The 13,752-nt window shown below is 39.1% G+C and overlaps 1 protein-coding gene across 3 annotated transcripts in view; it reads left to right on the top strand.

The window, feature by feature from the left end:
• Positions 1-13,752, top strand: part of SHTN1 (shootin 1) — a 66,601-nt gene that overhangs the window by 20,309 nt on the left and 32,540 nt on the right. For all 3 annotated transcript variants that reach the window (XM_075108237.1, XM_075108236.1, XM_075108239.1), the window contains exons 4-8: positions 566-660; positions 2,819-2,987; positions 6,400-6,497; positions 7,463-7,544; positions 9,559-9,653. In XM_075108237.1, the coding sequence (XP_074964338.1) occupies positions 566-660; positions 2,819-2,987; positions 6,400-6,497; positions 7,463-7,544; positions 9,559-9,653 (539 nt within the window). The remainder of the gene's footprint in view (positions 1-565; positions 661-2,818; positions 2,988-6,399; positions 6,498-7,462; positions 7,545-9,558; positions 9,654-13,752) is intronic.

Below are 13,752 nucleotides of genomic sequence, written 5' to 3'. Positions count from 1 at the left end.
CCATCCTGCAGCTGCTCTCATACAGCGTGTTTAGCAAGTGTGATGGTATTTAAAATACCTTATAAACCTGAAGACTGGAAGGTGAAAATAACCTTTGTAAGACACCTGAGTTAACATTGCTGTTTAAAAATGTCAAGGTTCCAGTCTTCTGAAACAGGTGTCCATACCAAATTTTCAAGAGGGTTATGATGGCAATCTGAAGGGTCGGTCCTAGTGGTCTGGCTGATTCTTCAAGAGGTAATGAAATAAAGATGGTGAGTGATGATGGTCAGGGAGGCTCCTGCTGGTCTTCTACTTCCATAAGTTTATGCTCAGTTCTCCAGTTCCCACTCTAATGCTGCAGACATGACTTGAGAGCGTTGCTTAAAGCAATGAACCAAATATTCAATGTTCTAAACAGTTCCTGTCCATGTTGGTTATCTAAGTACGTACTTCCCTGTATTTGAAATGTGTGCATAGAAAGTTAACAGAAAAAAATGTAAAGTTTCTGCTTATGGGATGCATGTGTCAAATGCACGTGTCAAATGCAGGAAAATACTGACTAATTTTTAAACTTTTCCCCTAGTTTCTCACATGGTTATTGAGGAAGTAAACTGTATTCAGAACCATCTTGAAATTGAGAAGACGTGCCGTGAAAGTGCTGAGGCTCTAGCTTCTAAGGTGAGAAGAATGATGATGATTCTGTTTCATCTGATTTCTTTTTTATTTTTATTTTTTTAACTTGAGATTGCGTACATGTCCCATATATGTTTTGTAGTCTTGCAGATCTGTGAAACTGTTCTCAAGTGGCAAAAACTGTAAGTTATATGCAAGATCCAAATATAATTCATTCTTTTAAAGAAAAAAATAAGCATTTTAATTTAGTTTTTGTTTTGGAACAGTAAGTCATGGACTGGTATCTTGATATCTAGTTTTTATATGCATTCAGGTTAAATGGAAAACAAGTTTTAGAACTGTCCTGCATGAGATATAAAACAATAATGAGCATTTCAGTGTCTAAATCAAATGGAAAAAGTCAACCACTGCATTACATTTCAGGTGATTGTTTATGAAAGCAAAGCGAGGGCAGGGGAAAGGTGACCTCTGCTGCTCTGTTGATTGCGTCTAGTCTGATGAATTTAGCAAGTGTGTAATTTTCTATATTCCATCTCATCAGAAGTGCATTATTATTAAAGAATGTTTTTATCTCTCTGTTATATATTTTTGGTTGTGTAAAATGCATCTGAGCCACTTCATCAGAAAATGGATTACAGCAATTTCGAACCAAATTTCATTAGCAATGCTGACTGCCTTTTTTTTTCTTTTTTTTTTTTCCCTCCCTCCCCATCCCCCGCCCAAAGTACATCCTTAGATATGGTAAAAATCACACCAGCAAGAAATCAGTTTAATTTAGATGCATTAGCAATGTACTTTCTGGAGGTATTTACTTAATTGTTTGCATAATGACACTATATTAGAATTCATAAGATAGACAATCAGCATATAAGAAAGAAAATGAACATATTTATGTAACTTTTCTTCTTTGCACTCTTCCTGTAATGCACATAGAGAAGCAGTTCAAAGACTAGTTTTACCCCATGGGACTGCTTTGCCAAAACTGATTTGTCTGTTGCTGTGAGCTGACTAAATAAGGTTCCTTACACCACCCTTCCCGCTTGCTCAGTTTCATTCTTTGGGAATGAGATGTTGTTGTTACTTAAGTAAGTCTCCTGTAGTCGGGGGGCTGAGGAAAGGGGGGGATCAAAGAAGATTGCTTAGGTAAAACTTCAGGGTCAGCCTAACTGTTCAGTATGTGTTTTATTTCAAGGTAGATATTGGACTTTGGATGTGCATGTTGACTTCAACATGTTGTACATCATTAGTAGAAAAATGAATGTCCTTCTTAGACCTGAATACAGGGCATGTTTGGCTGGTGGGTGGTCACCAGTCCCCTCAACATAGACCTGAACACCCCTGAGATAGTGCCAAGCTTGCTGAGAGCTGCTAGCACGGGGTGTCTAGATGCAGGACAGTGAAAGAAATGGTAACAGCGAAACATTTGCAGCCATCCCTGTTGTTCAGTTTTTTCTGGCACCTTGATCAAGGTGGAGGTGCATTACAGAACCTCTTCTGTGTCATCCACCAACCAGTCATGCGTTTAAGCATCCAGCCCAGAGTGGTTTCTGACTTGTGGTTTGACCCATAAAGAATTGGTTTATGGCTTTCATCTTACATACATTGACTGTACTAGTAATAATTCTTAAGAATTGGAAATAATTGAAAAGACTTTTGAGGTACATCTGCTGTGACTGGGAGTACAATAGTTGGGGTGTTTGTACTTTATAGGCAGAATAAGGGCATAGGAGGAGGTAAGAGTTTTTATTTGACCAAATGATATAGTTGGCAAAACCAGATGAGCGTTCAGGAGCACCGGCCCTTCTTCAGGTCATTCAGTTAGGGCTCCTGTTGATACTGGTATGTGCTTAAGGGTAAGGAGCTGAAGCAGCTATCACAAGGAATGAGTAGCATTAAGTAAGCCTGGTAGTTGATTTGATTTGATTTGAACCTACACAAGGTATTTATTAGTCAGAAGTACCAGAGAGGAAAGGCGGCCATGGATTAATTCAAGCTTCCTCAGAGATGAAAGACTACAAGCTTCCCGTCTTCAGACCATTTTAATGTTGAATGGAGCATTTAATCTAATGTCACTTTGTCATCTTTGTTTGTTAGATCTTTTAATGGTAAGGGAGAAAAAAAATACAGTTGACTTTTTTTTCTTGCACAGCAGCTTAAAGACAGACTGACTAGCTTCTTACTGTTTGTGCTTCTCAACTTTCAGCTGAACAAAGAAAATAAGACCTTGAAGAGAATTAGTATGCTTTATATGGCAAAACTGGGCCCAGAAATTATCACTGAAGAGATTAACATTGACGAAGATGATTCATCCACAGATACAGAAGCTAACTCTGGGTCATGCAATTCTATGCATTGTCAGCAGCAAATAAAAGGTGAGCATTGTTGCTGAGCCTACGCCACTGTACAAGGCAAAAGTTGTCTAAAGAATGGCAATATTGGTTTGGACCAGAGATCTGTCTGGCTCCAAGTCATGCTTCTGAGAGTAGCCATAGAACCATAGAATAGTTTGGCTTGGAAGGGACCTTTAGAGGTCATCTAGTCCCACCCCCCTGCAGTGAGCAGGGACACCTTCAACTAGATCAGGTTGCTCAGAGCTGTGCCCAGCCTGACCTGGAATGTTTCCAGCGATGGGGCATGTACTACTTCTCTGGGCAACTTGTGCCAGTGTGTCACCACCATCACAGTAAAATTTTTTTTCCTTATATCCAGTCTAAATCTACCCTCCTTTAGTTTAAAACCATTACCTCTTGTCCTGTCACAGCAGACCTTGCTACAGTCATCAGAGTATTTCCAGGAAAGACAGTAGGAACATGGTAGGCTTGGAGTGATACTGTGTAATATATATGGTGTATATACAGCCTGCAGAGTAAGTTACAGTGCAAGAGGAAAATGAGATCTACACAGCTGAGGGAGCTCAATGTTACTGAGTTGGTAAAAGAAACATTTCTGCAGATCCTTAATAAAGTAAAAGTTAAGTAGAAGGACAAGGTGACCTTGGTATTGCTTCAACTGCAATGTCAGTATTTCAAAGCTTGTAAGACAGGGCTCTCCATTTCTATTTCCATTATGTATCTTTGTGTGTACAAACTTAATTCATATTCCAAAGCTATTACCGAACAGCACCTTAAAAAGGGACTGTTGTACTGGGTAAAACAGCGAAGCTTGGAAACATGGAAATACATTGATAAGAGAAATATACACTTTATTGAAATTTCGGGTTCTTTTTTGAAAGGCAGTTCAGAGTTCTGTAATCCAAAATCTACCCTGCTTTCTCACCTCACTCTGTGATGAAGTCAACATGATTCTGTATGTGTTCCAAAAAAGGGGAATGCCCCCATTCGGCATTTGGTGACACAGAGAGAGAGATTGTGATTCACTTTTTTTCTGATAGTAAGCTATAATAGCATATGATATCTAAGTACAACTGTCCTGAACTTTCAGCCTGACCTTGTTAATTGTTTTCTGTTTGAATGCAGCAGCCTCAGCGATGTGGTACAAAGTATCATTGCAAAAAAAGAACAGCTGTTCTAACAATGCTTTAAAAAAATCCCACCCAAGAAGTAAGATGTCATAGTACCCTTCTATAAAAAAACAGTTTTCTATCATATAGATGTAGGAAAAGAGGCAGAGAACGGTGTGATCCACAGCATGCAACTCATCTGAATTGGAAATAAGACTCTGGAGTTCCTCCTGTCTTTTATTGTAGAAAAATGTCAAGGATACATTTAAAGAGAGTGAAGACTGGCTGCAGATAAGAGGACGTGGTTAGGAGGGTGGCAGGGTCAAATTAGAGAAATATTTTAGAAAGGCTCCGATGCGTTATGCTTTCTGTCTTGATGAAGAGTTCATTAAAGAACAAAATATGGCATGTTGTAAAGGATTTAGAACTCCTGGCTTCTGCTCCTCTCTCTGGCCTTATTACTAAATGTTAATGACCTTACTTTTACAAGCACTGAGTATTTTTAAAAGCATTGGCATCCTATTTAAAGATATTCCATCCCTGTGCCTGGAGAAAGTGTGCGTGTGTATGGTAGCAGAGTGATCTGACAACATGTACCAAAAGGCAGCATGATAGCCTGTATCCCTAGCCTGTGTCTCTAGCCTAAGCCAAGCTGCGTGGCATTTGTATTCAGGGAGAAATCTGAAGTTACATCTTGGATTACCTGCTAAGTGAAAGACCATATGCAATGAAAGAGGTGTTTTCAGAACTCTCCTTAATACTTTGTGGTGTTGCCCAAGGTGAAATCTGCTCTTCTCTGCGTGTTTATGATTCCAAACTTTTGTGTTTTGTGTTGGGGATCTTGGAAGTCTTTTAGCCTTCTCACCATATTAGATGTTTCTTGCAATTATCCCTTCCCTCCCACCACTTTTCTGTAAGGATATCAGATAAGGTAGTACAGTCTGAGGCTCTTTGATTAACACCCTCTCATTTATTTAAGGGATAAAATTCTGTCTTAATGCTCAACTGTGTTGGTCAAGCAGTTTAGTGCACACCCTGTATCTGAAATTTCTTTACATCTGTTTAAATCTGTACATTTCTTGTACACATTTATAAGGCTTTAGGTATATAGATATGCTTTCTTTTCTGGATAATGAGGTTGATATATGCATTGTAAGACCTGACTTAATCCAGTTACCGTAAATTTCAGTGCCATTCCCCCCCCCCCCCCCCCCCCCCCGGTTATTTTTACTGGAAAGCACAAATCCATAAAACACAATTTGGTTCAAGACTCTTCTAGGAAAACAGGTCTTTTTATTCACTTTAGAATACGTGCGCCTTTAATTTAGAGGAAAATAAATCTGAGGCTCCTGAACTGGGGGGGGGGCGGGGGCGGGGGCCTGTGGTAGAATTAACATTTTCAAGACATGAGACCAAACAGAATGACATCCAGCATGTCATCATCATCTGCAATTGATTAGCAACAATTTTCTCAACTCGTGGCGGGTATTCAACGAACAGCAGTGCTATGAAATACTGGAAGCAGGTGGGGAATGAGAGCACTTACTGAAAGCTAATATATATCAATAAATTTATATTTTTGTGGTGTTATGTTAACCTAAACCTTGATATATTATGTATGCAAACTGATCTCCCGTTAAGAACTGATTATAATCAAATGTTTTATTCCATTGTGAATTTAATTTATTTCATATTTTGATAATTAAGGAACAAAAATTCTGAGGGGAAAATTACAAGCATTAGCTCTTCCATCAGTAAAGGTTATATTCTGACTCTGTTCACATAATGTTACAAAGACTATAAATTGGCAGCTGTTCAGGACAATTTCTTCAGTGAAAACCTCCTAAGTATTAACTGCCTGTTGTTTTGTTTATTTCCCTTGTGACAAGAACTCATGATCTAAAAAGAATTGAAGTGCATTAATTTGTTTTAAAGGACGCCTATTAAAATTGCTTTCTGCTACCTTTGTACTAGAGTCTCTGCGATGTGACAGTCTCCTGAGTAGGACTGAGCATACTCTGTGGTGGCAGGATTGGCTCTGGTATAGCTGGAAATGAATCATTCAGAATGCAAATAAAGACAGCAGTACTGAACAAGGCAGCTTACCTCAATAAAGTAAATCTGAAACTGGGACCCACTCATAGATCTGTTACTTGACACTTATGCAAGTTCCTAAATTATTGAGGATGTACCTTGAATACAACTGATGCTTTGTATGCAGTTGAGGTGTTTCATACTCAATTGTACTTGCATTGCTATGACATTTCCTTTGTTGTTTTCTTCCAAGAATAAAATATATTTTCATTTCCTTCCTCAAACTGTAGAGCTGCGAGATCAAATCATATCTGACCATGAGGAAAAGAAGACCTTAACCACTGAACTGGAAAACCTGAGGTGCAAACTTGTAGAAGTAATTGAAGAAGTATGTATTGTACCATGGAAGGCGAGACCACGTTAGCGTGTAGTCAGTACTTTTTGTATCTAATTTTGCTAAAAACGTTCAGTTGTGAAGTTAATTGAATACTATCTAATCGCAAGTCCTGCCAGCCTGCCCACGTGATGGAGAGCTTAGGGCATACACCTAGAAGGAGCCTTCTACATCAGAGTCCAGCCTGCTGTGGTTGCTGGCACGTGACTTTTCACGATCTGTTCTAATGCCCATATTATTACTCTCATCTCCCCTTCTTCACAGCCCCTCACCCATCACAGCCTGCAGGGATTTTTTTTTTAAATTTCCTTAAACCTGTGGATGTGCAAGAAATACTTTTGGAGAATGTCCAGTTTAATCACAGGTGCTACTTCATTGAGCATATCCTTGAGTTTAGCCATTGGCAGTGCGCTGTCATGGTAATTAGACCAGCAAATTGGCTTTTTGAGCCTGCAGAGTTTCATTCCTGCTTGAAAACTGGATAAGCCATGTACTGATGCAAATCAGGAGTTAGTGGCTCTTCCTGTCTATGCAACACTTGGATTCAGAAAGTCACAGCTGACAGCTCTTAGACAATAAACAGAGCACAGGAAAAAAACCAAAACAGCAGCCTGACTATATTAAAAAGCAAACAGTGAAGGGCAAGCTAGTAACTTTTCGATGAAGTGCTTACCCTGAAAGGTTCCAAAGATGTTATATTTGCAGCTGTGACTTGTACATGCCACGCAAATGGGCCATGGGAGCCCCATGTGAGGGATTAGTTCACAACCCTTTAATGCCATCTGTTATGGGGTCTGTAAGTTAAGGTAAAAGTACTTTCCATCTCACTGGAAACCCTAAGATTAAGCCAAACCTAAGAAACAGAATTACTCAAAGCAAAATGTTGCTTGCATTATGTCTTGCTACATGCCTTATGCCGCTAACTAAAATACCCTGATTCATTCTTTGTACTTTTCTAGGTGAATAAAGTGAAAGAAGAAAAGGCTGTTTTGACAGCAGAAGTTAATAAACAGCAAAAACTGTTGGAGAAATGTAACAGAGGTCTGTGGTCTCAGCAGGTTCTCGAACAATTTGCTACATCCTTTGCAGAGGCTTCAGAGCTTTTATGTTGTAGTACAAAGAACAGGTTACAGAACAGTGACTGTGGTCCAGATTGGACACTTGGCCTCGTTGCTGCAGCCACTGCATAAACACATGGACTATTCTAGACTATCTTTACTCCAGGAAAATGTGACAGCATAGATAGCAAGTTGAATGTGAGAATAAGAAAACTTTTTGCTCTGTAGCACAAGTGGCAGACTAGGGCAGGAAGGCAGTCCTTCACAGAGATGGAGTTTAAACCTTAATCTCCTGTTTTCCAAAATCATCACATCAGCCTTCCTTTTAGTTGAGACACAGCTCATAATTTTGAATATCTAAAGACTTGGGAGCAATTTGTTTTATGTTCAGAGGGTGGTGGGGAAAAGGCAAGGGTGCTGGGAATGAGGTAAATAGGATTTTCAAGTTATGGAAGGAAAGCAGGGACTTTACTGGAAAGAGGCGAGAGGTAAAACCAGGGCAGGGAAAGTCTGAAAATAGATACACCTCAGAAAAGGAAAGCTTTTGCTTAATGAAGGCGAGTGCTTCCACATGAGAAATAGCTGACCCAAAAAAAATTTAGAGGGGAAAGGAAAGATTTAGTGCCTTGGATTACTGTGCCCTTTTCTCTTGTAGCTTATTTAGCCTTGTAAAATTAAAAATGGTTTGGTGAAAAGTCTTGTTGGCAGTTTCACGTTTTCCTGAAATGGCAGACAATGGGTCTGGCCAAGGTACGGTAAGGCATATCCTGTAAGCTTCTACCAAGTGTTCATCTCTTACCTCTTCCGTGTGTCTGCATTGCTTAAGCTTATGACAGGCAGTACTTGAAGACTCTTCGAACACCAAACTTCAGATAGGTTGATCAGACAGATCAGCTTGAAGAAGCTTTTGATGTGATAGTATGGCAGATGAAAAAGTTTTCTTTTTTCTAAGCATGATCAAAAGAACAACCCCTTATTTCACATTTGCCTGGTTTCCAGGAAGGAGTTATACCAGGCTAGGTCCTAATGCACAGACAGCATAAAGCAAGGTCTTTTTGTATGCTTGAAATAAGCTACCAAAGTATCTATTCAGTACCTACTATATTCTGTGTCTATGCAGCACTGTCTTGGAGCTGTGTAATCAATACATGTCAGTCAGAGTTGCTGAATTTATCTTAAATCTTTCTAAGTGTGTGGGTTGTTTGTGGTGTGTGGGTTTTTTTGTTGTTGTTTTTTAACCTCATTTTGAGAGTCAGGTGGGCTGGGATATGTATCCCGCTGTCTAAAGTACCATTTACTGTACATGGTTTTAAAACCTGTTATGCTTGTCTCCAAAAAACCAAGGAGCTTGTGTATGACAGTGTTAGAAATCCAGTGTCATCATCCAGCAAACTGGTCTTCAGCCAGTAAGTGTTAAAGCTTACCAAGAGAATGCAGGTGGTTACTGAGACATGTTAAGAATAAATACTACTTGACTACTTACAAATGATACTTGCTGTCCTGGAGTGAGGCCTGTTCAGAATGGTTTGGGGAAGCATGCACCATGGTTTGCTTTAGCCAGCCATATGAGCCTCGCTTTTGCGAGCACAGTTTAAATAGAGGCAACACAAAATTGCACTGCTTTCTTCTTGAGGCTCCTTTGAATCTCTGTTGTAAAGGGGTACATCAAGCCTCACTCAAACCAGGTAGGCAAATACAGGTGCCTCCAAAATAATGTAGTAATCTTTGAGAGATTCAGCAAGGCCCTCCTGAGGCTTTGGTAGCTTACACCCAAAGAGGCAAAATACGATCTCTGCTATATATAATGGGTTTTAGAGCAAACAGGACAAATATTGCAAAGTGGACTGTAGGAGAAAATGTAAAATTAGGTTACACCTTCATTCGAGGATTCATGGTGCTGGGGAATAACAGCTTATCTGGGTAAATCAATCAGTACTTTCTTCTTATTTTGATCCATTCCACTTTTACTTCTGATCTTGTTTTATTCTTATAAACAGTGTCTGTGCTGGCAGTAGAGGAATATGAAGAACTTCATGTAAACTTTGAACTGGAAAAGAACTTGCGGAAGAAAGCAGAGTCATTTGCACAAGAGGTGAGTAATCAAGAAGAAGATCTTGTAAAATGAAGACATTGTAACTGTGCAAAAACTACCAGCTTAGATGATTTGATTTCAATTCCCAGCTCTTGTACAATAGATCTCTTTGAATTTCCACGTACTACTTAGCTTACATCTGTACTTCATCCATAAAATGGGTTTACGATTTCAACAGCATTTATAAAGCACTTCAGAATTATCCATGCAGTCTTACCTCTTTCACCTTCTAAAGCGAGGCTTTAAATTTATAATGGGCTTAGTCAGCCACGACATTTCACTGTGGTATATGTAGTGGTTGGATCTGGGAAGGATTAGCTGCCTTTGTAGTGATATAATTTGAAGCACTGTGTTTTTCCTGAAAAATACGTGAACTCACAAAAAAAGAAAAATACAGTCTTAGTTGAGGTTTGTGCAAATTTGGCTGCTATTTAAAATATGCTTTTTGAATAACGTACTGCAGGGAGCATTCAGGCTGAAAAAAATTGTTTCCATTTTCTAGAAAAGGTATAAACTACCAAATAAAATAAGTTACTGGGTGGTATTATGGAGTGGTTGGTGGTTGCTGTGATGCTTGTGACTGGCAATGTTTGCCTTAGAAAATGCTGACAAACTCTTTCATTCTGTTGATAGAACAAAGCCCTATAAAATCATGAGTTTATTTTTGTTTTGGTTTTTCTCTCGTGCTTTTTCTGTTTGCACTCTGGATTTTGAGAGCTCTGCACTTGGGTTATATTTCCAAGCTTTTCTATCCCAAGCCATGCCTCAATATTTTCTTTAATAGAAGTTGGGCTTCCTAAGTAATAATTTTTCAGGGAGGTCAGCTTTAAAGAAAACTGTTAATGTATCAAAATTACATGAGTCATCAGTATTGTAATATTGTAAATAAGGGAAACATTTGATACAAAAGTGGATTTGGGATTTTGAAACCATGGCTGCCAGCAAGCAGATATTTAGCCTTCAGAAAGTCAGCTTTGTCTGAATAGAGAGCTCTTTTGCTTTTTGTCTTTGCTGCTGTTTCTCTCAAAAAATAATAAAAAGTATTTGACAACTCCTGTGCATCCTACGGCATTCAGTCAGCGATTGTAAGCAAGGACATGTGTACATTTTGAACCTGTGTAGAAAAGAGTGAGTATGCTTACTGTGTTCTGTTAATCTTGTGGTTTTTTGCAGGGTATTTGAGTGTTTTGTATATGAACAGAATCATATAGCAACATTTTAAATGAAGTAATTTGCGGGGGTGGGGAGTGGGTGTTGAGATAAGCTGTAAACAAATTTGAAAATTTGGAAGCTAGGGATGAGGAAGTAGACCCAGGTATTGCTCGCGCTCATTCTCTCATGCCTGAGAGCTCTCTCTGTGCCATGTACAAAGGTTGGAGAACTTCAGGGCACCTGGGACAAGGGCACTGGTTCTCTTTCTCTTCATTCCACCTTTTGCTGCTCTTTCCTTTGCAAGGTCACACCGTTGACCCTTTGGGAAACCCATTGAAGGAGCTAACTTGGCAGAAATATAGTAACTTCTAGGTACAGATCAATTTCTCTTTCTGTTAATAGGAAAGTTTGCATTTAGGTAACAGGGTTGGGTGCTCAACCTAAAGGATAAAGGTACCTGCAAATTCAAGTGTATTAAGCTTCGGCAGATTCTTTCATTCATACAAGTATATGGTATAACCTAGCTTTAGATAAACTACTGCTTATCGGTTCCACTGCTGAAGCTTTAATAAATTGATGAGTCAACTTGTAATTTAAGTAAATTTAAATTTATGTAGGTTGTACATATATACATACCTGCAGCCTCCTGTCTGTTGTTGTCAGTGTCTCTGCCATGTATTGAAAATGTAACTGTGCTTCAGGCAAAGCTAAAGCAGCTGACACATTCCCCCCAAAGGAATAAGAAATTATAGAAATGCAAATTATTTACTAATTATTAAAATGTCATGTGAACTCCCAAATTTTAAGTATAGAAATGGACTTTTCAGGATGCTGTTAGAGTCAAGAGATGTGGGAAATCACTCAAGAGGAGTGATTTCTGAAATCAGAGGCTGCACAAGCAGCCTCCTCCAAACCCCACTTCTACAGAGCTTTGTGGGATAGAGCCCAAGTTCCTTTGCTGAGCAGAACTGGACTCCCTCTTTTGCCATGGCTTCAGTGCCCTTGGGCAATTTACATTTTGATCAAAGGCTCAGAAATAAAATTTATTTCAGAAATAAAATTGAGATCTGCAAATTCCATTCAAATTTATTAAAGATAGAGGCATTTATTAGTGACCAAGGGTTGTTAAACAAAATATTGCCTATGTTTATTAAGTACTTATTTGGATTTTTTAAAGACTTTCACCAATACGTGCTATAAAGTGTTACCTTCTTGCAACAATTTTTAAATTTTAGGATACCTGGATTTGTTCATTCGCATATTTTTATGATAGCTAGATTTCTAATGCAGCTTTTTTTTAAACCTCCTGAGACAGTGCAGGCATTACTGTTTTATTAGCGGTGTTGGTTGACTGTAATATCTGCAGAACTGTTTGGTTTTTGTTGGTGGTTTTTTTTAGAAAACAAATTTCTAAGAGTGATTAGTGTGTTCACTTAGCATGCGTTATTACAGTATCTGCCTTGAGTCTCATACTGTTGTTTTGCTTTATCTTCTGAAGTACAAAACAATTATGTGCTTTTGTTCATTAACTGACAACAGAAGATTGTACATGAAGGTCTTGCTTCTCTCAGAAATGAGTAATTTATAAATGCATAGTTAAGCTGGTTTTCAGATTGTAAGAGTATTATCTGATACTCTGGGCCCAGAATGTTGTTTCTGTTTAGATTCATAACTGTAATATTCAAACTACTACACATTTTGAAAGAGGTTATTTAAAGTACTTTTTGTGTTTTAATAACAAGCTGACAGGCAAGCTCTTAAGTACAGAGCCAAAGAAACGCTGATTATTTGCAAACAAGTACTTCTTGCTTGGTTTTTGTCATTATTTTGCTGTTGTCTCTTCCAAAAATATAGGCCCCTGTTGTTGCAGATTGACAGTGTAGCTCCTTAGTTGGGTCTTTTCATTCCATGAGGTTCTGCAGTCCAAAGTGGAGTCATTACAACAGTGAGCTTCAGGCCTGCGTTAGTCTTTCCTTTGTGTACCTCTTCTCTTCCCTTTGTATCATGCTATTCAGAAGGATTTTTGGAAAGTTTTTTTAAAATACAGGAGCATGTGACAGCAAAGGCATTGCTCATTTGTGTTTGGGGAACTGGTAGCTTTTCAAATGACTTTAAAAATCTGTTATTGTTGGCCTGGTTTCACACTCATGGTGTCCCTTGAGTGACTGGAGACATTAGAGTGACAGGCTCCGGCCCACAGTTGGATCCACAACAGCAGAGCTTTATTCTTGGGTGAGGTTGTATGAGCATCCTCTCACATGGATCATGCTGCAAGGTCACAGCTGTATTTTGAGAGCTGAGGTTTCTCGGATGTGCTTACAGTAGCTGTTTGGGTTATGCTAAGGATGTGCAGGGATTTTCTGCTTTCTCTTTCTTTCATCAGCCACGTTTTCTCTGTCCCAATAAAATGTTTATTGAAAAAACAAAAATCTTGCTGGATTTTTGCTTGAGTTTTGCAGAAGCCACATGGTTGGTTGTGATAAGCTGGGCAGTGTTGAGACAAGGAATACCTTTGAGTAAAGGGCAACACCGTGTGTTCAGTGCTTTGTGCTTTGACTTGTTTGGAAGACTTTGAGAAAGGAAATGGGCTCCGAGTAACGTGGGTGTCACTGCTGCACCACGGCATAGACTTTAGAATGGCACATTTTAGTGTTTCATATTACTGTTTGTGACATCTCAAACAGCCTAGATGTGTATGCTTTTAGCTCACTGAAATATGAACTTACTGCCTGTGGAGGGGATTGTTTGGTGGTGGGCCAGTTGTCTTTCTAAGGGGCTGAGGTATCTGAAGCTTGCCTTGATGGGGAAGTTGGCCCGTGTATTCAGAGGAACACCTTTCCCCATAGCATGGCTTCATCCTTTAGCTTTGCCCTCCTGGGGTTGCATTGCAGCTGTGATGTGAGGAGACCAGATGAGTGACTGGCATGGGCTGCTTTTTGAAGGGATG

Source organism: Phalacrocorax aristotelis, chromosome 12 (genome assembly GCF_949628215.1).
Source record: "Phalacrocorax aristotelis chromosome 12, bGulAri2.1, whole genome shotgun sequence".
NCBI lineage: Eukaryota > Metazoa > Chordata > Aves > Suliformes > Phalacrocoracidae > Phalacrocorax > Phalacrocorax aristotelis.
The sequence above is the reverse complement of the archived record's forward strand: the minus strand, read 5'-3'. Positions and strand labels throughout refer to the sequence as shown.